This window comes from Erythrolamprus reginae, unplaced genomic scaffold, assembly GCF_031021105.1.
Source record: "Erythrolamprus reginae isolate rEryReg1 unplaced genomic scaffold, rEryReg1.hap1 H_27, whole genome shotgun sequence".
NCBI classification, from domain to species: Eukaryota; Metazoa; Chordata; class Lepidosauria; order Squamata; family Dipsadidae; genus Erythrolamprus; species Erythrolamprus reginae.
The window spans coordinates 250,520-278,225 of NW_027248481.1; the positions used below are offsets into that span (position 1 = coordinate 250,520).

Consider the following 27,706-nt stretch of genomic DNA (forward strand, 5'->3'; position numbering starts at 1 on the left):
CGAGAGGGGGGGGGAAGCCCAGACGGGATGAACCGTTTCTTGGGTGGCGGGTGTGGAAAAGGGGAGAGAGAGGCCAGGCGGGTTGAGGGAATCAAAGAGGGGTGGGGGTGCTGCTCTGAGGCGCTCGGAAAGAGTTTTCGGAAGGCTCTCGTGTTAAGGCGAAAGGGCGTGTGGAGAGCCTGATGTTGACGGAATTGGGGACCAGCGAGGAGCCGAAGAAACCCGCTGCCCACGGAAAGGGGAAACCCGGATGTTCGGCTCCTCGCTGCTGCTGCGCTGCCGAGCAGATCAGCTGCTAGGCGGCTGCTGGAGAGCAAGAGGGGGAGAGATAGAGAAAGAGAGAGAAGGAAAGAAAGAGATGAGAGAGGGAGGAAGAGAGTGTGAGAGAGGAAGAAGCAAGATAGAGAGAGAGAGAAAGAAAGATGAGGAAGGAAGAGAAATGAGAAAATGATTGAAGCAGAGAATGACGAGAAAGAGACAGAGAAGTGACTCTTGGTGATGGAAAAATCGCGATATAGTGTTTCGCGAAGATCGAGATGGTAACAATTGCTGAAAAATCGCGATATAGCGTTTCGCGAAGATCGAGATTGCGAAACTCGAGGGATCACTGTAATTGATATACACCCCAATGTTGCAAATGCTAAATAAAGGATAAATTTTAGTTCTTTTTATTCTCTCATTTATATAATATAGTTGCATCAGGCCTAAGACCACATGTCATTTGCTGCTTCTTGTCTATTTATGAACACAACTTGTATTCTTTGTTGTAGCAGAACTTTGGAAGGGAAGAGACAGTAGAACTTGGTGTCTGGAATAAGCCGTATACACACAGGGGTAAAGCTTATGAAAAATATCCAGATATTTTGCCTATCTCACTTTAGAAATCTTCTCACCAACTAGTAGCCAAAGATTCCAATTGGGGTTTTTTTTGCAGGGGAAAGCTTTTGTAGAGGAAGATAAATTTCTGGCCCTGACAACAAACGGTGTCCAAAATCTAATGGAAACTGCAGTTTAATGTTTCCAAAGGTAAAATAATGCACTTGGGGAAAAGGAATCCTCAATCTGAGTATTGTATTGGCAGTTCTGTGTTAGCAAAAACTTCAGAAGAAGAGGATTTAGGGGTAGTGATTTCTGACAGTCTCAAAATGGGTGAACAGTGCAGTCAGGTGGTAGGGAAAGCAAGTAGGATGATTGGCTGCATAGCTAGAGGTATAACAAGCAGGAAGAGGGAGATTATGATCCCGCTATATAGAGTGCTGGTGAGACCACATTTGGAATACTGGGTTCAGTTCTGGAGACCTCACCTACAAAAAGATATTGACAAAATTGAACGGGTCCAAAGACGGGCTACAAGAATGGTGGAAGGTCTTAAGCATAAAACGTATCAGGAAAGACTTAATGAACTCAATCTGTATAGTCTGGAGGACAGAAGGAAAAGGGGGGACATGATTGAAACATTTAAATATGTTAAAGGGTTAAATAAGGTCCAGGAGGGAAGTGTTTTTAATAGGAAAGTGAACATAAGAACAAGGGGACACAATCTGAAGTTAATTGGGGGAAAGATCAAAAGCAACATGAGAAAATATTATTTTACTGAAAGAGTAGTAGATGCTTGGAACAAACTTCCAGCAGACGTGGTTGGTAAATCCACAGTAACTGAATTTAAACATACCTGGGATAAACATATATCCATCCTAAGTTAAAATACAGAAAATAGTGTAAGGGCAGATTAGATGGACCATGAGGTCTTTTTCTGCCGTCAGACTTCTATGTTTTTCTATGTTTCTACATAGTAGCCAAGTGATTTCCAAATTAATCATGCTTCTCCCTTACGAAACAGGGAGAGAAAACTTCCATGTTAGCAGAAGGCAAATTTCAAATTACGAAGAGCCATTCACACAGAATAATGAAAAAAAACCAGCCACAAGAGATAAACACATGTTTGCATATGTGTACATATTTTCAACTCATGAGAACTTCAAAATTTAAATGTCCAGATATGTTAAAAGATGAGGAAGATTAGGTGACTACTTACTACCTGACTTTGGTTCTGTAGTTTTGTCACCAAACCCCCAAAACTTTACCCTTAGACTATCCACTGTTGACTTCACCCAATTCAAAGAGGTCAGTAAGGGATGTGCATAAGTGCACCAGCGTGCCTTCCGTCCCGTCCTAATATTTCTCTCTTATTAGTACTCCTCATGTATATAAACAGCGTTATATCTATCTATACTATCAATACGTACTTGACAAAATAAATAAATAAATGTCTGCTGTTGATTTTTAATTGAAATTTAATAATTAAAAGCCTTGGAAAAACTAAACTGTGTTTTATTGCCACACCCTCTCAATTAATATTTACCTTTTCTGTTTAATAATGACATCTAATCCAAGGAACATCAACAGAGCCTATGTCAGTCACTGGGACAGCTTTGAAGTAATTTGCATCCTGAAAACTAATTAAGATGTTTTATGAAATGCTGAGATCTTGTATGATTAGATTACTTTTAATTTAATTATTTATAATCTGCCAATACAGCACAATAGCAGCTGAAAATGTTCCTGTTGCCTGATCTAAGTCACTCGGAGAGTATTATAAGACTGGATTAGGTTAACTTTTTGACATGAAAACTCTGAGCTCCATACAATTGAGAACAAGACATATTCTTCCCTGGAATCGGCAGGAACCGCCTACTATACTGTACGCCTTCTCCGGGTCCCGTCGACTAAACAATGTGTCTGGCGGGACCCAGGGGAAGAGTCTTCTCTGTGGTGGCTCCGACCCTCTGGAACCAGCTCCCCCCTGAGATTAGGATTGCCCCCACCCTCCTTGCCTTTCGTAAACTCCTTAAAACCCACCTCTGCTGTCAGGCAAGGGGGAATTGAAACATCTCCCCCTTGCCCATGTTGTTTTGGTGTATGATTGATTGTGTGCTTGTTTATATATATTGGGGTTGCTTTTATGATTTTTTAAATCTGAAACTGTAATTAGATTGGTAAATATTAGATTTGTCATTATGTACTGTTTTTGCCATTTTTGTGAGCCGCCCCGAGTCTGCGGAGAGGGGCGGCATATAAATCCAATAAATCTAATCTAATTTATTGGCAAAATTGTACTGCAAATTCAGAGCTCTTCTTTGCATTTTTCAATACCGTTAACTCATCTGATATCTAAAAACAGTTGGAAAAGAACATTCCCCTAATTTTTCTCTGCCTGGGTGATTAGCTCCATCCTATCAACCCAGCAGGCATCAGAATTTAATACCCGGTGGGCATCAAAAGCAACAAATTACCTGTTGATTTAGCATATAATTTGCTGCTCATTGCTTCTAAATATTGAGAAAATATTATGTACATTTACTTTCACCCAACAATATACACTGCTCCAAAAAAATTAATAAAGAGAACACTTAAACAACGCAATATAACTCCAAGTAAATCAAACTTCTGTGAAATCAAACTTAGGAAGCAACACTGATTGACAATCAATTTCACATGCTGTTGTGCCCATTCAACAAAGTATTCAATGAGAATATTTCATTCATTCTGATCTAGGATGTGTTCATTTGAGCGTTCTCCTTAATTTTTTTGAGCAGTATATAATCTAGATATTAGGAATGTATAAATCCTAATAATAATAGGGTCTATGTTGCTGTGATACTACCACATACAGGCATAACGATGGATGACTAAAAAAAGAAAAGAAATCTAGTTTTGTGGATATAGGAGCACCTTAAAAAAAACAACCCACCAACAACCCAACCAATCAGAAATGCCCCCCTTAAAATTCCTTCTGTAGCCAGATTGTATCAGCTAGCTACAGAGGTTTTTACTTAGAAATTTCCTTCCTCTCACACTTTCTGATAAGCAATTTTTTCCACTGTCAGTCATTTGTATGGCACCTATTCAAGCAACTCTGGAGTAATATGATATATGCTGCTCAAAAAAAAATAAAGGGAACACTCAAATTAACACATCCTAGATCGGAATGAAAGAAATATTCTCTTTGAATACTTTGTTCTGTGCAAAGTTGAATGTGCACAGCAGCATGTGAAATTGATGGTCAATCAGTGCTGCTTCCTAAGTGGACAGTTTGATTTCAGAGAAGTTTGATTTACTTGGGGATATATTCTGTTGTTTAAGTGTTCCCTTAATTTTTTTTGAGCAGTGTATATTTGAGCCACTTTCCGGAAGGAGCAGCAGTTTTCTTCTACAACGACAGGACCTTTTCCTTGTGGGCCCCCGGATTTTAACGGCAGCTGCATCCACTTGACTGGGCTGCCAGCAATGGAGGTACAGCTTGGCAGACAAATGCTTGGCAGATTTTGTCACTGTTTACTGCTCGCAGGGGGCAGGTTAAGCCCGAGGCTACGAAGTGTCTGGAGGAAAAAGGGAGGAAGAGGGGCCACCAGTAGAGTGCGGGAGGAACAGCAACCGTCAGGGAGGAGAAGCTGGTGGAGGTGGAGGTGGAGCTGCAAGCGAGACATCACTTGCGGCCGCAACCGGAGCTTCTGCATCACATGCTCCTCAAGGATCTACCGAGAAGGAAGAGGAGGAATGCTATTTATAAACAACTCCTATGTCAACCTACTTAACAATAGTTATTTTACAGGGGGTTCTCGACCTGTGACCATAATTGAGCTCAGAATTAACGGTTGTTTAGTCACTGCAGTTATTAAGTAGGCTACCATGTGACTGGACCTGGGGTTTTCCCCCCAGTGGTTGTTAATATTGATTGTTCCCTGATTGCTTATTTGACCCCTATGACAATCATTAAGTGTTTTATCTCATGATTCTTGACAAATGTACAGTATGTTTTCTTTATGTACACTAAGAGCATAGGCACCAAAGACAAATTTCTTGTGTGTCACACTTGGCCAATAAAGAATTCTATTCCATTCTATTCTATTCCTATCCTACTCTACTCCTATTCTATTCTATTCCTATCCTACTCTACTCCTATTCTATTCTATGCTATTCTATTCTATCCTACTCTACTCCTATTCTATCCTACTCTACTCCTATTCTATTCTATTCTGTTCTATGCTATTCTATTCTATGCTATTCTATTCTACTCTTATTCTATCCTACTCTACTCCTATTCTATTCTATGGTATTCTATCCTACTCTACTCCTATTCTATCCTACTCTACTCCTATTCTATTCTATGCTATTCTATTCTATGCTATTCTACTCTTATTCTATCCTACTCTACTCCTATTCTATTCTATTCTATGCTATTCTATTCTACTCTATTCTTATTCTCTCCTATTCTATTCTATTCTATGCTATTCTATCCTACTCTACTCCTATTCTATTCTATTCTATTCTGTGAATGTATTTTACCCAACAGGTGCTTTTTTTAAACCAGAAAACAGAAGCAAAATGCTGGAAACCAACTTTTGAAAAAGCACAAAAATTGTGCTTTTTCCAAAGGCAGCTGGACTTGGTTTTTCCTTGAGGACATTTTGCTTCCTCATCTAAGAAGCTTCTTCAGTTCTGACTGAAAAACAAAGCCCGACTGCCTTTTCAAAGAGCACCTTTGGGACAACCCCATAACCTGGATGACCGAGAATCTTCCCAGATGTCAAAAATTGTGGTTATGTGACTGTGGGATGCCGCAAAGGGCCGTTGGGGAAGCAGGGTTGCCAGGCAACCAAAATGCAATCCCACGATGGCATTCGCAATGTCCCATGGTCACGCGATAGTGTTTCATGATGGTTTTGCCCAAAATCAGGACTGACGTCTGGCTTTCGGCAAAACTATCCATAGCAAACCATTGGTTCCCTGAAAGAGTTTGGATTCAATTAGCAATCATGTTGATTCGCTTAACCACAGATTGAGAACCACTGGTTTAGACTCATGTATCTGTCCTGAGTGTTTGGTGAACTCCTGTTTCTCTGCTTCGGATTTCTTATCTTGGAAGACTCCTGGGCCTTTTAGCCAACTCTTTGGAAAGTATGTGAGATAGTAAGAATTAATTGCATTGCTTTGGGTCAAGACTTTGCTGAACGTACCGTGAGCTGCCAATGAAGATTAATTAGCAGCTGACTTTTTGCAAGAAAGGATTGCTTTTTGACTTGTGTGTGTGTCTCCACTGCTAAGCCAGTTATTAGCAGTGGTGGTTCATTGATTAAATTAAGTTCGTTCAAACAGTGTGTTTTGATACGTTTGCAAGTGGAACATTCAGGATCAGCTTCTATTTTGCAATTCGGTACCTGTGTCCGAGGCGGAGTGTCCACAGCCGGCAAGAGAAAAGGTTCTCCGAAAACTGCTCCCACCCGAGAAGAATACACGTGATCTCCTAGCACAGGGCTCTGGATCAGCGTCAGGTGTACCAGCATCTGGTTCCGGAAAGCTGCCACAGAGAACACAAGAAGAATGACGACACCTAGTGCTGGCCATCCCCACTAAAAAGCATCAGCCCCAATGGTTTGGCATGAGCTGCTAAGCTTCTTTAGTAAGAGAGTCTGCACGCCACATCCAAAAATAAGATAAAATAAAAACAACAATGCTTCCTCACTTTCTCCCAATCCTCTGCCACAAAATACACTGCTCAAAAAAAATAAAGGGAACACTTAAACAACAGAATATAACTCCAAGTAAATCAAACTTCTGTGAAATCAAACTGTCCACTTAGGAAGCATAGAAACATAGAAGACTGATGACAGAAAAAGACCTCATGATCTATTTGCCGATGACTCTAAAGTGTGCAATAGGAAAATGATTTAGCTTTACTAGATAAATGGTCAAAGCAATGGAAACTGCAGTTTAATGTTTCCAAATGTAAAATAATGCACTTGGGGAAAAGGAATCCTCAATCTGAGTATTGTATTGGCAGTTCTGTGTTAGCAAATACTTCAGAAGAAAAGGATTTAGGGGTAGTGATTTCTGACAGTCTCAAAATGGGTGAACAGTGCAGTCAGGCGGTAGGGAAAGCAAGTAGGATGCTTGGCTGCATAGCTAGAGGTATAACAAGCAGGAAGAGGGAGATTATGATCCCACTATATAGAATGCTGGTGAGACCCCATTTGGAATACTGTGTTCAGTTCTGGAGACCTCACCTACAAAAAGATATTGACAAAATTGAACGGGTCCAAAGACGGGCTACAAGAATGGTGAAAGGTCTTAAGCATAAAACGTATCAGGAAAGACTTAATGAACTCAATCTGTATAGTCTGGAGGACAGAAGGAAAAGGGGGGACATGATCGAAACATTTAAATACGTTAAAGGGTTAAATAAGGTCCAGGAGGGAAGTGTTTTTAATAGGAAAGTGAACACAAGAACAAGGGGACACAATCTGAAGTTGGTTGGTATAAGGGCAGACTAGATGGACCAAGAGGTCTTTTTCTGCCGTCAGACTTCTATGTTTCTATGTTTCTATCCATCTAGTCTGCCCTTATACTATTTCCTGTATTTTTATCTTAGGATGGATATATGTTTATCCCAGGCATGTTTAAATTCAGTGACTGTGGATTTATCAACCACTTCTGTTGGAAGTTTGTTCCAAGGATCTACTACTCTTTCAGTAAAATAATATAAAGAGCCGGGGTGACGCAGCAGGTAGAGTGCTGTACTGCAGGCCACTGAAGCTGACTGTAGATCTGAAGGTTAGCGGTTCAAATCTCCTCACCGGCTCAAGGTTGACTCAGCCTTCTATCATTCCGAGAGGGGTAAAATGAGGACCCGGATTGGGGGGGCAATAGCCTGGCTCTGTTAAAAAAGTGCTATTGCTAACTTGTTGTAAGCCGCTCTGAGTCTAAGGAGAAGGGCGGCATAAAAATTGAATGAATGAATGAATGAATAAATAAAAAAATAAAAAATAAATATTTTCTCATGTTGCTTTTGATCTTTCCCCCAACTAACTTCAGATTGTGTCTCCTTGCTCTTGTGTTCACTTTCCTATTAAAAACACTTCCCTCCTGGACCTTATTTAACCCTTTAACATATTTAAATGTTTCGATCATGTCCCCCCTTTTCCTTCTGTCCTCCAGACTATACAGATTTTCTAGCCACTTTTGCAAAAAACACAACACGCAGAGGGTTTGGGAAGCCTGTAGAGTGCTTTTTTTGTAAAAAAAGGCCCGTTTTTCATAAACATGGGGTGCACAGCTGCTTTAGGGAGGCCTGCAGAATGCTCCTAAGGCTTGGGGGAAGGCAAAATCACCCCCGGTTTTTTTTTGCAAAACCAAGGGTGTTTTTGCCTTTCTCCAGCCCCCAGAAACACTCTGTAGGCCTCAAAAATCCTCCGCGCACCACATTTTTGGTTTGTTTGAGATGAATGACTGTTTTTTATATTAAGGGGTTTAAAATTGTTTTTAACTATTAGATTTGTACTGTTTTGTTGTTGTGAGCCGCTCCGAGTCTTCGGAGAGGGGCGGCATACAGATCTAATAAATAATAATAATAATAATAATAATAATAATAATAATAATAATAATAATAATAATAAATGACTGCAACCAGAATGCTGGGGTTGCGGCTACTGAGCAAAGCAGTCACGTGGGTGTCTTGCTTTAACAACTGCTTTACTCAATGACCGAGATTGGGAATTTGTGACCAGGGACTCCATCACTAAGCAATGTAGTCATAAGGGACATGGTCGTGTGGCAGTGCCAAACCCAGCAATTCCTGAAGTTGCCATTAAGGGAATCCTGTAAATGTTTGGAAACTACAAATTGTGCAAAATTTATTTATTTATTCAATTTTTATGCCGCCCTTCTCCTTAGACTCAGGGCGGCTTACAACACGTTAGCAATAGCACTTCTTAACAGAGCCAGCCTATTGCCCCCACAATCCGGGTCCTCATTTTACCCAGCTCGGAAGGATGGAAGGCTGAGTCAACCTTGAGCCGGTGATGAGATTTGAACTGCTGACCTTCAGAATGCAGCCGCGTGAGCAACCATGGGCTTTCCAAAGTATGCCCATGTCTCTCCAACACTCTGCGGTCTGCATTGGCTGTCGATTGGTTTCCGGACACAATTCAAACTGTTGGTGATGACCTATAAAGCCCTCCATGGCATCGGACCACATTACTTACGGGACCGCCTTCTGCCGCATGAATCCCAGCGTCTGGGTAGGTCCCATAGAGTCGGCCTTCTCCAGGTCCTGTAAACCAGACAATGTCGCTTGGCGGGGCCTAGAGGAAGAGCCTTCTCTGTGGGGGCCCCGGTCCTCTAGAATCAGCTCCCCCTGAGATTCGTACCACTCCAACCCTCCTTCCCTTTCGTAAGAATTTGGAAACTTATTTATGCCACCAGGCTTGGGGTCATTAGATCCCAGCCTCTGGCCACTGAATGTTTACTGTGTTTGGTTGTATCGAATGAATGATTTTTGATATTTAGCTTTTCTTATGTTTTAAACTAATTATTTATATTAATTGGATCCAATTTGTATTTTGTATACAGTCATACCTCGTCTTACGAACCTGATTGGTTCCAGGGGGAGGTTCGTAAGACGAAAGGTTCGTAAGACGAAACATTGTTTCCCATAGGAAACAATGTAAAGTCAATTAATCCGTGCAACCAAAAAAAAAAACCCGGAAAAAAAACGCTGCCGCCCGACTGTCACCTTTTAAAACAGCCTGGGGGGTTCTCAGCGACCTCCCGAACGCCAAACGCCAAACCCGAACTTCGGCGCTCGGCGTTCGGGAGGCCGCCGAGAAGCCCCCAGGCTGTTTTAAAAGGTGAGAGCCGGGCGGCGGGGCTTCCCAGCAGCCTCCGAACGCCGAACGCGGAAGTTTGGGTTTGGCGTTCGGCTTCGGGAGGCTGCTGGGAAGCTGCCTGGCTGTTTTAAAAGGTCGCAGCCGGACTGGGGGGCTTCCCAGCAGCCTCCCGAACCCCGAACCCAGAAGTTCGGCAAAAGTTCGGGGTTCGGGAGGCTGCTGGGAAGCCCCCCAGCCTGGCTGCGACCTTTTAAAACAGCCGGGCGGCTTCCCAGCAGCCTCCCGAATGCCGAATCCGGAAGTTCGGGTTTGGCGTTCGTAACTTGAAAAAAGTTCGTAAGAAGAGGCAATTTTTTTCTGAACTCTGGGTTCGTATCTCGAGTTGTTCGTAAGACGAGGGGTTCGTATCTTGAGGTACCACTGTATTGTTTTATTGTTGACATGTTGTGAGCCGCCCCGAGTTCATGAAGTGGGGCAGCGTACAAATCAAATCAAATCAAATCAAACAAACAAACAAACAAACAAACAAACAAACAAACAAACAAACAAACAAACAAACAAGGGCTTTGGTGGCGGAGTGGTTAGAGTGCAGTAGTGCAAGCTGCTTCTGCTGATCACCAGCTGCCAGCAGTTTGGCAGATCGAATCTCAGTAGGCTCGAGGTTGACTCAGGCTTCCATCCTTCCGAGGTGGGTCAAATGAGGACCAAGACTGCTGACTCTCTGTAAACCGCTTAGAGAAGGCTGTAAAGCACTGTGAAGCGGTATACAAGTCTAAATGCTATTGCTATTGATCGTAGCATCCCAGAGACATGTGGCTGTCATTTGCCACCTCCTGCAAGCTTCTCCACTGACCTGGGTTGTCAGAAGTCAGCAGGGAAGGTGGCAAATAGCACTTACATGACAGCCATCATAATTTTGAACTGGTTGCCGAGGCCCCAAATAGCAATCATATGACTGTTATTAGCTGCCTCTCATTTAGCACCATTGTAACTTCTAATGGTCACTGAATGAGTGCACATTAAACAAGGACTGCCTGCAATGCACTTTTCAGGAAGAGGGAGATTATGATCCCGCTATATAGAGTGCTGGTGAGACCACATTTGGAATACTGTGTTCAGTTCTGGAGACCTCACCTACAAAAAGATATTGACAAAATTGAACGGGTCCAAAGACGGGCTACAAGAATGGTGGAAGGTCTTAAGCATAAAACATATCAGGAAAGACTTAATGAACTCAATCTGTATAGTCTGGAGGACAGAAGGAAAAGGGGGGACATGATCAAAACATTTAAATATGTCAAAAAGTTAAATAAGGTCCAGGAGGGAAGTGTTTTTAATAGGAAAGTGAACCCAAGAACAAGGGGACACAATCTGAAGTTAGTTGGGGGAAAGATCAAAAGCAACATGAGAAAATATTATTTTACTGAAAGAGTAGTAGATGCTTGGAACAAACTTCCAGCAGACGTGGTTGGTAAATCCACAGTAACTGAATTTAAACATGCCTGGGATAAACACATATCCATCCTAAGATAAAATACAGGAAATAGCATAAGGGCAGACTAGATGGACCATGAGGTCTTTTTTCTGCCATCAGTCTTCTATGTTTCTATGCCCACTTTGGGCCCCTTTAGGCCTCCTCTGCCCTGCTGTCACTCACTTGTCACTGGCTGCAGCTGCAACAGGGCACAGCCCTCCTTCGAGTCCAGCACTTTGTAGTATGACAGTGTCTTTCTCGCCTCCTTGTTTTGGAGGCTCTTACGAGACGGGGAATCCACAGGAACTGCCTGTAATCCAGGCAAGCATCAGCGTTAGCACCAGTCAAGCACAAAGAGTCACGATCACATGTTAAGCTCCAGCACAGAACATTTATGATTCAAGCCTAGACACAAGAATCTAGTCAACTAGTGGTCATCACTAAACTGCTGCTAGATAATAATCAAGGTGCTAAGGGTTATTACCTGTAAGGCCCTACAGATTATTGATGGAACTGCCTTTCTGCCTCACCTGCATTGGCTGCCAATTGGTTTCTGGACTCAATTCAAAGCGTTGGTCATGATCTATAAAGCCCTACATGGCAAGGGACTAGTGTTGGGCGAACCCGCTGAAGCTCGGGTTCGGTGGGTTCGGACGAATTTGATGTCGGAGTTCGTGTAGGTTCGCCGAACCTGGACCGCAACCCCTCTGGCCCGGCGGGCTTCAAGCGGGCGGTGGGCGGGAGGGCTCTGGCTTGAGCCTCCGAGTACTCCCCGCCCCTCCTGGCCACCGCCCGCTTGAGCCTCCGAGTACTCCCTGCCCCTCCCAGCCACCGCCCGCTTGAAGCTGCCGGCCAGGATTCTGAATAGCCGGCTGGAAGAACCTGCCTCCCGAGCATGACACACACCCCTTCAGCGCTTTGCCTCCCGCTGGGCAAGAGGGCTCAGGAGGCAGGTTCTGCCAGCCGGCTTTTCAGGATCCTGTCTGGCAGCTTCAAGCGGGTGATGGCCGGGAGGGGCGGTGAGTACTCGGAGGTTCAAGCGGGCGGTGGGTGGGAGGGCAAGGGGGGAGGGCTCTGAGTCAGCCACCACGGCCATCGGCCACCATGGTGGTGCGTTGCTTGAGCTGCTCCAACGTCTGCTTTTTCACGGGGGAAACTGACATGGCAAAAGAAATTAAAGGAGGAGGAGCGGCTGCGGGGTCCAAGCTTTTTTTGTAAGAAATAAAAGGGGATTGGCACGATCGCGGCTTCCGGGCGTGCGCCGCCCAAAGGTTTTGTCTGACAGGCAGCCGCGGGCTGTTTTGGCGGAAGACGGGAGGGCGGGGCCTACGTCAACACAGAACACCCCCCCCCTTTCCAAAGAGCGCCAGGGTGAGCTAAGGCTGCCCTGGGCAATTGGCGCAACAGGCGATTGGTGCAGGCTTTGGTTTTGTTTCCTGCTCGGCAGCCAATCAGTATCGCTCTGGGTTGCAGGACAAGCAGGGCGGTGCCGTGGCCTTAACTTCCTTATTTATTTAGTCCAACCTTGGCAACTTTTAAGACTTGTGGACTTCAACTCCCAGAATTCCTCAGCCAGCTTCGCTGAGTCAGAGCCCTCCCGCCCACCACGGTGTTCGAACAAACGCCAAACCTGAACACGGACTTCTGAAAAGGTCCGGGTTCGGGATGCCGAACACCACAAAGTTTGGCACGGACCCAAACTATGCAAGTTCGGTTCGCCCAGCACTACATGGGACCAGACTACTTGTGGGACTGCCTTCTGCCGTGTGAATCCCAGCGACCGGTTAGGTCTCACAGAGTTGGCTTTCTCTAGGTCCCGTCAACTAGACAATGTTGGTTGGTGCATCCTTGGGGAAGAGCCTTCTCTGTGGGGGCTCCGGCCCTCTGGAATCAACTCCCCCCAGAGATTTGTATTGCCCCCACCCTCCTCGCCTTCCATAAGAGTCTTAAGCCTCACCTATGCCGCCAAGCTTGGGGTTATTAGATTCTGCCCCCTGGCCAATGAATGTATAATGAGTTTCTTTGAATGTTTGAATGGATATGTATGTGTTTTAATAGGTTTTTAAACTTTTAAATGTAACTTTTTAATCTAATGTTAACTGTATCTCGATGTATACTACCTTTTTTATACTGCCCCGAGTCCTCGGAGAGGGATAATAATAATAATAATAATAATAATAATAATAATAATAATAATAATAATATTATTATTATTTGGAAAGGACAGATCCCACAGATTTGGCCTTCTCCAGGTCCTGTCAGCCAAGCAGTGTTGGCTGGTGGGGCCCCGGGGAAGGGCCTTCTCTGTTGCAGCTCCGGCCCTCTGGAACCAACTCCCCCCAGAGATTCGCACTGCCCCCGCCCTCCTGCCTTTCAAAAGGCCTTTAAAACACGCCTTTGCCGGCAAGCTTGGGCCCACTGAGTGACAACATCTTGCTCTGGCCACTAGCTATGAATGAATGATGGATGAGAGTCTTTTTAATTTTAGGTTTTTAAACTTTGTATTTCCCTTTTAACCTTGTATACCGCTCTGACTCGTCAGGAGAAGGGCAGCCTATAAAAGCAAAATAATAAATATATAAATAGGCAGAATTCAGGGGGAGCAGGGCTAGACTTGGATCCTTTGTGGTGATGCAAGGATTCCAAACTAATGATGCCTTTAACTCCGCCTTCCCCAGCTCTGTTTGGTCTTCTCCCACGTCATCTAATTAAATCTATGCCCATGGAAGGAAGTGCAATTCCAGATTGGCAATATTGGGATATTTTTTTAAATCTGTTACCCTTCTTGTCCAGAACAGCAACCAGAAGCCTTCTAGAACCACAATCTAAAACTCCTCTGTCCATACCCCACTTACCACATTAAGGCCATCGATCTCCACCAACTTGAGCCCTGTGTGAACTTCTCCTTCAGTAGCTACTGGAGTCCTGGTAGTCACAGCACTGCAAAGAGAAGGATATCAGGCAATGCTTTGAAAACGATAGGGAAAGTGCATGGTAAAAATATATCCACAGCTCACATTAGAGAAACATCTTTCGGCTGTGGCGAGGGGGGCGTTTGCCCAGGTTCGCCTGGTGCACCAGTTGTGGCCCTATCTGGACCGGGAGTCACTGCTCACAGTCACTCATGCCCTCATCACCTCGAGGCTCGACTACTGTAACGCTCTCTACATGGGGCTACCTTTGAAGAGTGTTCGGAAACTTCAGATCGTGCAGAATGCAGCTGCGAGAGCAATCATGGGCTTTCCCAAATATGCCCATGTTACACCAACACTCCGCAGTCTGCATTGGTTGCCGATCAGTTTCCGGTCACAATTCAAAGTGTTGGTTATGACCTATAAAGCCCTCCATGGCACCGGACCAGATTATCTCAGGGACCGCCTTCTGCTGCATGAATCCCAGCGATCAGTTAGGTCCCACAGAGTGGGCCTTCTCCAGGTCCCGTCAACTAAACAATGTCGTTTGGCAGGGCCCAGGGGAAGAGCCTTCTCTGTGGCGGCCCTGGCCCTCTGGAACCAACTCCCCCCGGAGATTAGAATTGCTCCCACCCTCCTAGCCTTTCGTAAGCTCCTTAAAACCCACCTCTGCCATCGGGCATGGGGGAACTGAGATACTCTTTCCCTCCTAGGCCTTTACAATTTATGCATGGTATGTTTGCTTGTAGGTATGATTAGTTTTAAAATAAGGGTTTTTTAGTTGTTGTTGTTTTTATTATTGTTGTTAGCTGCCCCGAGTCTACGGAGAGGGGCGGCATACAAATCAAATCAAATCAAATAATAAATAAATAGATAAATAAATAGATAAATAAATAGATAAATAAATAGATAAATAGATAAATAAATAGATAAATAAATAGATAATAAATAAATAAATAAATAAATAAATAGATAAATAAATAGATAGATAGATAGATAAATAAATAAATAAATATATTCCTTTAGGAAAAGCTTTCCTTAACGGATGCTCTCCAGGTACTTGGATTGCGAAATTCCCAACTGAAGAATCTAATGAGTCCACACTCTCCCATTCATCCCCCAAAAGGAAAACAATAGAAAATGTTTTCTCACCAGTAAGTAGCAACTGGCTGTTTTTTCTTCTTACGCTGACTGTAAAAATCTTGGAGATATAGGGTGGTTTTTGGGCAGCTTGACAGCAGAACAAGTCCAGAACCTTCCCTATAAAATGCACAAAGTCTTTAAGAGATATCCACCCATTCTTTGACAGGAGCTATTAATAAATCTCACTGAATGGAGAAAACCAAGGTTCTGTTTGAGACCACTCAACTAATTTACAGAAATGATTGGATCTGAACAATTTCCATGGAGATTGAGTTTACATCATATCATGAGCCATTGCTGGCTTAACTCATAATCCTGGATAATCATACAATTGGCTTCAATATAGTAACCAAATCAGACAAACTATAGGTACTTCTTGACTTATGACCAATTAAGCCCATAATTATGTTTGGATGATCATTAAGGTGGTCACCCAAGATGACATCACCCGATTTTATGACCCTTATTGTGGAACCCACTAAGTGAATGCAGTGGGCATTAAGCAAATGTTAAGATTATTAAGCAAACACGTTGTTTCCATTGGGCATTTCTTTTGGCTAGAAAACAGAAGAATAGATTAGAATAGAATAGAATAGAATTATTTATTGGCCAAGTGTGATTGGACACAAAAGGAATTTGTCTTTGGGGCATATGCTCTCAATGTACATAACAAAATTGAACGGGTCCAAAGACGGGCTACAAGAATGGTGGAAGGTCTTACGCATAAAACGTATCAGGAAAGACTTCATGAACTCAATCTGCATAGTCTGGAGGACAGAAGGAAAAGGGGGGACATGATCGAAACATTTAAATATGTTAAGGGGTTAAATAAGGTTCAGGAGGGAAGTGTTTTTAATAGGAAAGTGAACACAAGAACAAGGGGACACAATCTGAAGTTAGTTGGGGGAAAGATCAAAAGCTTAATGAACTCAATCTGTAGAGTCTGGAGGACAGAAGGAAAAGGGGGGACATGATCGAAACATTTAAATATGTTAAGGGGTTAAATAAAGTTCAGGAGGGAAGTGTTTTTAATAGGAAAGTGAACACAAGAACAAGGGGACACAATCTGAAGTTAGTTGGGGGAAAGATCAAAAGCAACATGAGAAAATATTATTTTACTGAAAGAGTAGTAGATCCTTGGAACAAACTTCCAGCAGACGTGGTTGGTAAATCCGCAGTAACTGAATTTAAACATGCCTGGGATAAACATATATCCATCCTAAGATAAAATACAGAAAATAGTATAAGGGCAGACTAGATGGACCATGAGGTCTTTTTCTGCCGTCAGACTTCTATGTTTCTATTTGTCAATGTATATTTGGCTGGCTGAGAAATTCTGGAAGTTGAAATCTCCAAGTTTTAAAGTTGCCAAGGTTGGAGACCCAATTTAAGGGCACCCGAGGATGGCCTTCGAAGAAGCAACGTGGTTTTTTAAATTAAGCAGACCTGGAGGCCTGATGATGGAAGATAACTTTTGTCTGTCACTTTTACATTTCTCCCTGGAACTAGGATTCAGCTACTTACTTTTCTGGAGCTTTAACCACTTCAAGAGTTTGTGGGAGATTTAGATTCTGGCTTAGCTGTGGCAGAACAGATTGCAAAGTCAGTTCTTCTGGCTTGCCTATTGGAGGAAAAGAAACCCTATAAACGACACACATTCCAAACAAGTCTTATTTACCACTCCTTCACTTGTAAGAGAACTTTTCCCCTTACCACTGGAGGTCTGCTTGTCCTCCAGATTAAAATTAATATCAGTTCCTAATTTATTTTAAGAGAACACCTGTTATCTTCACATGTCTCCTAAATTATTTGGAGAAGAGTGCTAACAGAAAATATGCAGATACTTTCACTGATTGATAAAAATGCTTCATTATTTCATTTATAAGAAAAGTATCCAAGACAGTCAGCTGTGTCATACCCCATACAATCACAGGACTGCATACCTGATACAGGGATACCACAAGATTTGTTAATGGCCACGAGGGTACCTGAAATACAAAATTGAAAGGACAAGTGAGTTCAAAACAATTCCAGAACAGGCTAACAACTGCTCCAGTAATTCGAAGCAATTGCTGCCAGCCTGCCTTCCATTGAGGACCTGTATATTTCAGGAGTTAAAAAGAGGGCTGTGAAAATATTTACTGACTCCTCACATCCTGTACATAAATTGTTTCAACTCTTACTCTCACAATGACGCCATAGAGTACTGCACACCAAGACAACGATATACAAGAACAGTTTTTCCCGAATGCCATCACTCTGCTAAACGAATAATTCCCTCAACGCCATCAAACTATTCATTCATTCATTCATTCATTCATTTATTAGATTTGTATGCCGCCCCTCTCCGTAGACTCGGGGCGGCTCGCAACACAATAAAACAGTTCATGACAAATCTAATAATTTACAATTTAAAGTATTTAAAAAACCCCATTATTAAGCAAACATACATACAAACATACCATACATAAATTGTATAGGCCCGGGGGAGATATCTCAGTTCCCCCATGTCTGATGACAAAGGTGGGTTTTAAGGAGTTTACGAAAGGCAAGGAGGGTAGGGGCAGTTCTAATCTCTGGGGGGAGCTGGTTCCAGAGAGTCGGGGCCGCCACAGAGAAGGCTCTTCCCCTGGGGCCCACCAACCGACATTGTTTAGTTGACGGCACCCGGAGAAGGCCCACTCTGTGGGACCTAATCGGTTGCTGGGATTCGTGCGGCAGAAGGCGGTCTCGGAGATATTCTGGTCCGATGCCATGAAGGGCTTTATAGGTCATAACCAACACTTTGAATTGTGACCGGAAATTGATCGGCAACCAATGCAGATTGTGGAGTATTGGTGTAACATGGGCATATTTACTAAGTCTGCACTACTATTACTACTAGTTTTTTCCCATCATTCCTATCACCCATTTCCTCCCACTTATGACTGTAACTTGTTGCTTGTGTCCTTAATATTGTCTCCTGATTGCTTATTTGAACCCTATGACAATCATTAAGTGTTGTACCTCATGATTCTTAACAAATGTATCTTTTCTTTTATGTATACTGAGAGCATATGCACCAAAGACAAATTCCTTGTGTGTCTAAATCACACTTGGCCAATAAAGAAATCTATTTTTGATAACTCAGAAGTTCTGGTGGAGTTGCCTTTAGGGAAGTGGCTATCTTATTACATTTCACAGTTCCCGTATTCATTCCTTTCTTCCCATTTTCTTTTAAGTTCAAGGAAAGAAGAGAGAGAGAGAGAGAATATATGGACATTTGAAAAATGTACAAAGTGACTCAAATTGTAACTTGTTACTTTCCTAGATAGGTAGTCCTTATTTAACAATCATACATTACATTGTAAAGCCAAAACAATTGCTAAGTGAAATCACAACTGTGCTAATGATTTTCCATCAGTTTTACAATTCTATAAATATCATAAATGCAACGTTTGGTCGTAAAGTTACTTTTTCATCACTGTGGTAACTGTGAATGATGCTAAATGAGGACTACTTTTATCAGCAGAAAGGATTTGATCACAAATGGCTTTGAATGACAAAAACAATAGCAATAGCACTTATATACCACTTCATAGTGCTTTTACCACTCTAAGCGGTTTACAGAATCAACCTATTGCCCCCCACAATCTGGGTCCTCATTTTACCCACCTTTGAAGGATGGAAGGCTGAGTCAACCTTGAGCCGGTGGTGAGATCTGAACTGCTGAACTATAGCTAGCAGTCAGCTGAAGTTTTTTGTGATCACATGATCTTGGGATTGCTATGTTGGTCATAAGTGTGAGGATAAGATTTTTTTCAGTGCCATTGTAACTTTGAATGGTCATTCAATAAATGGCTCTATATTGAGAACTCCCTGCATATACCATGGTGATTCGGCAGAAAACACAGACACATATGTATATATATATATATATATATATATTTTAAAAACTTATAACAAAAATGGAATTTGAATTCAGCAAGGTTTCACTACCATTGGCTCAAGAACTATGAGAGAAGGCACATACCATCCGCATGGACTATAGATGTTTTCAATATTTTCAACAAGGAATCAGGTTCCAGTGACTTTAAAGGTTTCAAGTAGCTTATTTTATTGGGGGTTTCTCCCATTGATTTGTCTACTTTTTTAAGGTTCAGCAAGTGATACCTAAGTAAAAAAAAATTATTAAAAAATATGACACTTGTATTTTAAGCCAGCTCCTATCTTCATATTTTTTTTTCTAGTACCTCGTGATTCTTGACAAATGTATCTTTTCTTTTATGATCACTGAGAGCATATGCACCAATTAAAAATTCCCTGTGTGTCCAATCACACTTGGCCAATAAAGAATTGTAGTTTATTCTATTCTATTCCAACTGTTTTTTGTTACATGTAGATGAATACCTTACGATCACTAGACACTCTTGGCAGTTAATGGCTGGAATTATGCCCATCAAAAGATTCACAGGATGCAAGGAGGGGGAAACCTAAATGTTGCTGTACAGCAGTGTTTCCCAACCGTGGCAACTTGAAGAAATTTGGACTTCAACTCCCAGAATTCCCCAGAATTCTGAGAGTTGAAGTCCAAATTTCTTCAAGTTGCCAAGGTTGGGAAACACTGCTGTACAGCAGTGAGTGTTTGCAACTGCAGAGCAGCAACATCCAAACTAAGTCGAGGATATTTCGTATCAATATTTTCATCCCTCGCTGCATTTCTCGTGGGCACCAGTCATGCTTGTTGAGCTTCTGCCTGTCACGCACCGAACAGACCGAAGCTCGAGTAGAAGATGATAATGGAAACCGACCGACTTTTCTTTTTCTTACCAAGACGGCGGGGTGCTGAAATGCGCGCGCAGCCTCCCGCGCCCGCCTCCCGCCCGGCGGAGGCTAAGCCCGAACATCCCCGAGCGCGCGGCGACCCAACCCGGAAGTGTCTGCTGCACGGTAGACAAAGCATGCGACGTCTGCATAAATCTAATGAAGAAGCGCGGTGCCTGCTGGGAAATGTAGTTTCCTTCCAGAGAGAGAGGAGAGAGAGAGAGAGAGAGACAAAGTGGGAGGGGGGAGCAAATTTCCCAAGCACCCGGGAAAGCCCGCCCGACCCAAAGAAGCAGCCATTGACAGAAAGTACAAATTCGCGGGAGGCGGGGCTCCAAGAGCAACACGTTAGCACATGCGAACGCACATGCGCTCTTCGCTTCGGCGGTCGCTCTCTCTGACCCTCGTGAAAGATGGCTTCGCGCGCGGGACCTCGAGCCACGGGAACCGATGGCAGCGACTTCCGGCACCGGGAGCGCGTGGCCGAGCATTACCAAATGAGGTGGGGTGTGGGGTGTCGCGCTCATGCACCCATTAGGAAGCAAAAAGAAATATATATATACTGTATATATATATGCTTCTTGTCTTTAAACCTGCATGTTGCAGCACATCGAAAGCTGCCGCCTTCCTGCCTGCCCTGTCTGATCCGTGCTCTGCAACCGACTCGGCAGGACGATGGTCGTTTAGTTGCTCTTGTCGATCATTGAATTGGTGGCTTCCCCTAAAATGAGAATCAGTTAGTGCATTTCTCTCCCCCTCCGTTTATGTGTGTGTATATGTGTATGTATGTATATATGTATATGTCTTCGTATGTATGTATGTATGTGTGTGTGTGTGTGTATGTATATATATATATATATATATATATATATATATATATATATATATATATATATATATATATATATATATATATATATATATATATATATGCATAGACACACACACACATATTCTCTGTTGGAGAACAAGGCCGAAATAGCGCTATCCTAGTCTCCCTTAATTTTAAAAATTCACCAAAAATATAGATCTATACTAGTCTCCCTTTTCATTATGAGCAAAAATATGTTACACACACACACAAAAGACGGATAGCATGCTGTTCGATTGCAGTGGCTTGGTGCATCCTCTATGTCACAGCAGGTAGTGGTGGCAGCATTTAGCTCATCTCAAAATAGCTAAACAGGATTAGTACTTATTATTAATTATTATTAGTAATTAGATTTATTATTATTATATTATTATTATCCGCCCTTCTCACAGACTAGCCAATCATCCTCTTTTATTGATTGATTGATTGATTGATTGGATTTATATGCCGCCCCTCTCCGAGCACTCGGAGGATTGGACTTATTGCCTAGATCAGTGATTTTCAACCTTTTTTGAGCCGCGGCACATTTTTTACATTTACAAAACCATGGGGCACATTGAGGGGGGGGGGCAGCTAAAAAAAAATTTGGACAAAAAAATTCTCTCCCTTTCACTCTATTTCTCTCCCCCTCCCTATTTCTCTCCCTTTTTTCCTCTCTCTCCATCCATCTTTCTTTCTTCCTCTTTTTTGCTCTCTTTCTCTCCCCCTCCCTACCTCCCTCTATGTCTTTCTCCCACCTTCCCTCCCTCTCTCTCTCTCTCTTTCTTTCTCTCTTGCTCTCTCTCTTTCTTTCTTTCTCTCTATCTTTCTCTCTGTGTTTTCTTTCTCTCTTGCTTGCTTTCTCTCCCTCTTGCTCTTTCTTTCTCTCTCTCTCTTTCTTTCTCTTGTTTTCTTTCTCTCTCTGAGCTTCGCAGCACACCAGACCATGTCTCGTGGCACACTGGTTGAAAAACACTGGCCTAGATAATATGCCTTTGGGGTCAGCAAGATTTGACTTGCCCGGAGGCCCTCTTTCATCCAAATAAAATGCTTTTGCAAGGTTTGAATGAGAAATGTGCTTATTAAAGCAACTTTCTCGAGATCTAAATTGAGTTTATTGAGAGAAGAAAACAAGGAAAAACAAGGGTGGCTAGTATCACCTAGACCAGACATCTCCAACCTTGGTAGCTTTAAGACTTGTGGACTTCAACTCCCAGAATTCCTCAACCAGGTTGGTTTTGCTGGCAGAGGAATTCTGGGAGTTGAAGTCCACACGTCTTAAAAGTTGTCAAGGTTGGAGAACCCGACCTAGACAGACTTTCAAATGGAACAAATCCATTCAATCCAGCTAACTTTAATGTTTTCACTTTCACCACATTTTCGATACTTATTTCAGAGAGGTTGGCTGGAGAGTGAATGTTGCCTCCTTTGATGTTAAGCAAGCCTTCCTTGTTTTCTCGGACATTGTCCTCTGTTTTTTGGTATGGAGAAGAGTAGAGAAGTATCTTTACTTGTAAACATAGATTTTAGCATGGTTATTGTTTTATGCAAGTCACTTTCAACTTATGGCAACTTTCTGGAGGAGGCAAGGATTTTTGATTTCAAGGGTTCTCTGATGCCATGAGTTTGGCCAACCGATCAAAGTATTATTGGATACTTAAGCCCACCTTACTTACTGATTTATTTATTACATTTTATCCTGCCTCAATTTAGCATTTAGACTTAGCTAAATTTAGCATTTAGGCTTCACGGTGATGTACTGCTTCATAGTGCTTTATAGCCCTCTCTAAGCAGTTCACAGAGTCAGCACATTGCCTCCACAATCTGGGTCCTCACTTTACATTTAAATATGCTAAAGGGTTAAATAAGATCCAGGAGGGAAGTGTTTTTAATAGGAAAGTGAACACAAGAACAAGGGGGCACAATCTGAGGTTAGTTGGGGGGAAAGATCAAAAGCAATGTGAGAAAATATTATTTTACTGAAAGAGTAGTAGATCCTTGGAACAAACTTCCAGCAGACGTGGTTGGTAAATCCAGAGTTACTGAATTTAAACATGCCTGGGATAAACATATATCCATTGTAAGATAAAATACAGGAAATAGTATAAGGGCAGACTAGATGGATCATGGGGTCTTTTTCTGCCGTCAATCTATGTTTCCCCTCCTCAGAAGGATGGAAGGCTGAGTCAACCTGAAGCCTGGTGAGATTTGAACTGCCAAATTGCAGCTAGCAGTCAGCTAAAATTGCTCTCAGTGCCGCAGTCTAACCACTGCACCACCTGGGCTCAATGTTACCACTTTATAAATATCTCAAGGTGGAGAACATACATACCGTATTTTTCGCAGTATAAGATGCACCATTTCCCCCCTCCAAAAAGAGACTGAATTATACTCCAAAAATACAGTAATACACCTCCCTTCTTTTCCTATTTACTCTGCAACAACGACCTTGCGAGCTGAGTTGGGTTGAAAGAGCATGACTGATCAATTCATGCAACCAGCTTTCATGCCTAAGGCAGAAATACAACCAGAAATAGTCTTCTGGTTTTTAGGCCAGCACCTTAACCACTATAGATTATTCGTTGATTGATATAGGAACTGACTTGATTTTTCTAGTGGCTGAAAAAAGAGGTACTGGTAAATGGAAACCAAAAGATAGACTCTATCTTTCAAAGCGTTTAATATGTTGCCGATTTACCAGATCTATCTATCTATCTATCTTTCTTTCCTTCCTTCCTTTCTTACTTACTTACTTTTCCTTCCTTCCTTCTTACTTTTCTTTCTTTCTTTCCTTCCTTCCCTCCCTCCCTCCCTCCCTTTGATTTCTATGCCACCCTTCTCAAAGCAACTCAGGGTGGCGTACCTGAGTGGGTACATATTGAAAAATGAGAAAGTTGTCATAATCTTCCCTGTGACATAGGTGCCACAAAGTGGTCATTCTTGGCAGGGTAAATGTGGTTTCAGTAAATACTATGTACAGCTGTCACATGGTGGTAATTTAGCTGGTGAAGCTTTTTCCATTGCAATATCATTCCACTGGGAAAAACCGTCAGCGAATGTTTGCTTGTTAGGCTTTGGGAGAAAAACATTTTCACAAATACCTCTTCACCTTTCTCACGAAACAGTTTTACTCAAAGAAGCAATGTGCATAGGCCTCCCTGAAGTCTGGGACAGTGAAAAAATTTCCAAAGATTTCAGGACAAATCTGAATTTTACAAAGCCTGGAACAAGCGGTATAATTCTGCCAGGTATGGGGGAGTTGAGATATTCCTTCCCCCTAGGCCATTACAAGTTATGCATGGTATGTTTGTGTGTATGTTTGGTTTTTATAAATAAGGGTTTTTAGCTGTTTTATTATTGGATTGTCATATGCTGTTTTTATCATTGTTGTTAGCCGCCCCGAGTCTACGGAGAGGAGCGGCATGCAAATCCAATAAATTATTATTAATTATTAATTGGCTTAGCCAAAACAAATATTCAAAATTCCCAAACTAAATAAAAACTGAGACAACATAAACCCAGAGAAGATCTAAATGTCTATCTTCCTATACGGACTGAAATAAATTAATTTTAGAAATGTACTAATAATAGTTAACTAAAGTGAACTCATCAGACTGTTATACCAATTATCAAATGAATACAAAGTTATGAAGAAATATATCATATATTATAATCAATTTAATTTCTTTGTTTTAGTATACAAAATCACTTAAAACAAAGTTATAAACACATATAAGATACATAGGAGATTCGCTCTTTATCAATAGGTCGTAGAACATAAAGATCAACAGGATGTATTCAACAAGTATGTCGAATGTCTTCTACATAAATATGTTTACATAGAGAGATTTATAAGTGATTGCGTAATTATGAATGTAAACTTGTATATATGAAAATATTTGTGTGAATGTATGTTTGATTGTTTATTTGTCTTATCTTTTTTATGAATATATTTGATAAAGATTATTAAAACAATAAACAAATAGGCAAACCGGAACTTCGGAAAAAAGGACTTCCGATTTGCCCATAAGGTTGTTTTTCGCACTCCGGTTCTTCAGAAGTGCAAAAAACAGCGCAAGGGGCAAACCGGAAGTCTGTTTTTTCAAACTTCCGGTTTGCCTGTTGGATTGGTTTTTGAACTCCGGGTTATAGATTCACCATCATGGATCTATCCCGTAGTTCAGGAATAGGTAATGAAGCAGCCATTGGTGTTTTTTCTTAATAGCTGTCAGATTATCTGCAGTAGCTGGATAGATTTTCCCCCCAAAAAGATTATTTTAAATGAAATAAAAGGAAGTGCCCATTGAAAATAAGTACCAGTTGATATAGGAACTGACTTGATTTTTCTAGTGGCTGAAAAAAAGAGGTAAATGGAAACCAAAAGATAGACTCTATCGTTCAAAGCGTTTAATATGTTGCCGATTTACCAGATCTATCTATCTATCTATCTATCTATCTTTCTTTCCTTCCTTCCTTTCTTACTTACTTACTTTTCCTTCCTTCCTTCTTACTTTTCTTTCTTTCTTTCTTTCCTTCCTTCCCTCCTTCCCTCCCTCCCTCCCTTTGATTTCTATGCCACCAGTACCAGTTTCATTTATAAAGATAGTGCTCGACTTATAATCACAATTGAGCCCAATTTTCTTTTTTAAAAAAATAGAATTTATTAGTTTTAGGTCTTCTTTTTCTAAAAACAATAATACAATAAATACAGTAAGTGATTCCGCATTGTTACATCATTGAGCCCAATTTTCGAAGCAAGGCAAGTTGTTATGCCCAGGATCAAACTCACCATTCCTCCTTCTGTCTTTTTCTCTGCTGTCCACAGCGTATCGCTCAAGTCTGAGATTAAGAAGCTGATCTACATGCAAGTGGGCCTGTGGCTGTTGGTGGCAGCCCAGATGTGCGTGGCTCACTTCAGACTCTTACCCCACGACAAGGTGGCCATGCCTTACCAGTGGGAGTACCCGTACTTGCTCAGCATCGTCCCTTCCCTCTTTGGCCTCTTCTCCTTCCCCCGAAACAACATCAGCTACCTGGTGATCTCCATGATCAGCACCGGCCTCTTTTCAGTGGCGCCTCTCATCTACGGCAGCATGGAGATGTTCCCGATGGCTCAGCAGCTCTACCGCCACGGCAAGGCCTACCGTTTCATCTTCGGTTTCTCTGCGGTCTCTGTCATGTATTTGGTGGTGGTGGTGGCGGTGCAAGTTCACGGCTGGCAACTTTATTACAGCAAAAAGCTCTTGGACTCCTGGTTTACCAGCACTCAGGAGAAGAAGAAGAAGTAAACAAGAGGGTTGGGCAGCTGCATGCATCAACACTTGCTTGGATTTGAGGGGTGGGGGAGAGGGGGAGAGGTCGATAGCGCTCTTGGGTTTCTCTTCACAATTCATACTGAGCAAATGGGAGATCCGGAAGTTCTACCTGCCTGAATGAACATTGAACTAGGCTCTGCGGGGGGGGGGGGGGGGGGGGGGGGTTTCCAGCTGGTGTGATTTTACAACTGGGAGTTGTAGACTTGGGTAGTCCTGCTTTGAAAGGGATTTAGGGAATCTTCTTTCCAAAGGAGAGGCAACGGATTTCCCTTTAGAGCAGGGGTGTTACAAACTCGTGGGCCGGAAACGCCACGTGCCGGCTAGGCCCACCCCCGTTTTCAATAAATAAGGGGGGAAATGGCAATACGTCATATGACAGCGGCGTGTCGTCACGAGTTTAACAATCCTGTTTTAGAGATAACGCTTCCATCACTTGAGTTAGGCAGACGAGACTTGGCTGGGAGTCTCCTGTTGGTTTGAAGAAAACCAATATTGAGCTATGCACTTTAAAAGGTTCGCCTGTGCACTATTTTGAATTACGCTGTGAATAATTGGGTCCTGGTAGAAATAGGAAAACAGCACACATGGCCAGGAAACCCCTCTTCCCCCCCTCCCTCCCTCCCTTCCCTCCCTCTCCTATTTCAGAATATTATACACTGCTCAAAAAATAAATAAATAAATAAATAAAGGGAACACTCAAATAGCACATCTTGGATTTGAATGAAGGAAATATTCTCATTGAATACAGTGGTATCTTTACTTAAGCACTTAATTCGTTCCGTGACCAGGTTCCTAAGTAGAAAAGTTTGTAAGTAGAAGCCACTCATGCCACTCTCAAATTTACATAGAAGCATAGAAGTCTGACGGCAGAAAAAGACCTCATGATCCATCTAGTCTGCCGTTATACTATTTTCTGTATTTTATCTTAGGGTGGATATATGTTTATCCCAGGCATGTTTAAATTCAGTTACTGTGGATTTATCTACCACCTCTGCTGGAAGTTTGTTCCAAGGATCTACTACTCTTTCAGTAAAATAATATTTTCTCATGTTGCTTTTGATCTGTCCCCCAACTAACTTCAAATTGTGTCCCCTTGTTCTTGTGTTCACTTTCCTATTAAAAACACTTCCTTCCTGGACCTTATTTAACCCTTTAACATATTTAAATGTTTTGATCATGTCCCCCCTTTTTTCCTTCTGTCCTCCAGACTGTACAGATTGAGTTCATTAAGTCTTTCCTGATACGTTTTAAGACCTTCCACCATTCTTGTAGCCCGTCTTTCCTGGGAAATTTCCTGGGAAATTTTTCCCGGCTCGGGTTCTTAAGTAGAAAATGGTTCTTAAGAAGAGGCAAAAAAATCTTGAACACCCGGATCTTATCTAGAAAAGTTCTTAAATAGAGGCGTTCTTAGGTAGAGGTACCACTGTACTTCGTTCTGTACAAAGTTGAATGTGCTAACAAAATGAAATTGATTGTCAATCAGTGTTGCTTCCTAAGTGAACAGTTTGATTTCACAGAAGTTTGATTTACTTGGAGTTATATTC

At 42.2% G+C, this 27,706-nt stretch overlaps 2 protein-coding genes across 2 annotated transcripts; one reads left to right on the forward strand and one right to left on the reverse strand.

Moving 5' to 3' along the window:
- Positions 1-2,488: 2,488 nt before the first annotated feature.
- Positions 2,489-20,194, reverse strand: LOC139155528 (mitochondrial mRNA pseudouridine synthase RPUSD3-like). Its single transcript, XM_070730695.1, has 9 exons — positions 20,004-20,194; positions 19,207-19,346; positions 17,138-17,182; positions 16,719-16,815; positions 15,204-15,311; positions 13,995-14,079; positions 11,323-11,449; positions 6,219-6,358; positions 2,489-4,535 (listed from the first exon to the last, which is right to left on the reverse strand). Exons 1-9 carry the CDS (start codon positions 20,147-20,149, stop codon positions 4,329-4,331), a joined length of 1,095 nt encoding a protein of 364 aa, XP_070586796.1. The 5' UTR covers positions 20,150-20,194; the 3' UTR covers positions 2,489-4,328.
- Positions 20,195-20,387: 193 nt separating this feature from the next.
- JAGN1 (jagunal homolog 1) lies at positions 20,388-26,302 on the forward strand. The gene is made up of 2 exons (XM_070730713.1): positions 20,388-20,499; positions 25,673-26,302. Exons 1-2 carry the CDS (start codon positions 20,411-20,413, stop codon positions 26,133-26,135), a joined length of 552 nt encoding a protein of 183 aa, XP_070586814.1. The 5' UTR covers positions 20,388-20,410; the 3' UTR covers positions 26,136-26,302.
- Positions 26,303-27,706: the final 1,404 nt, after the last annotated feature.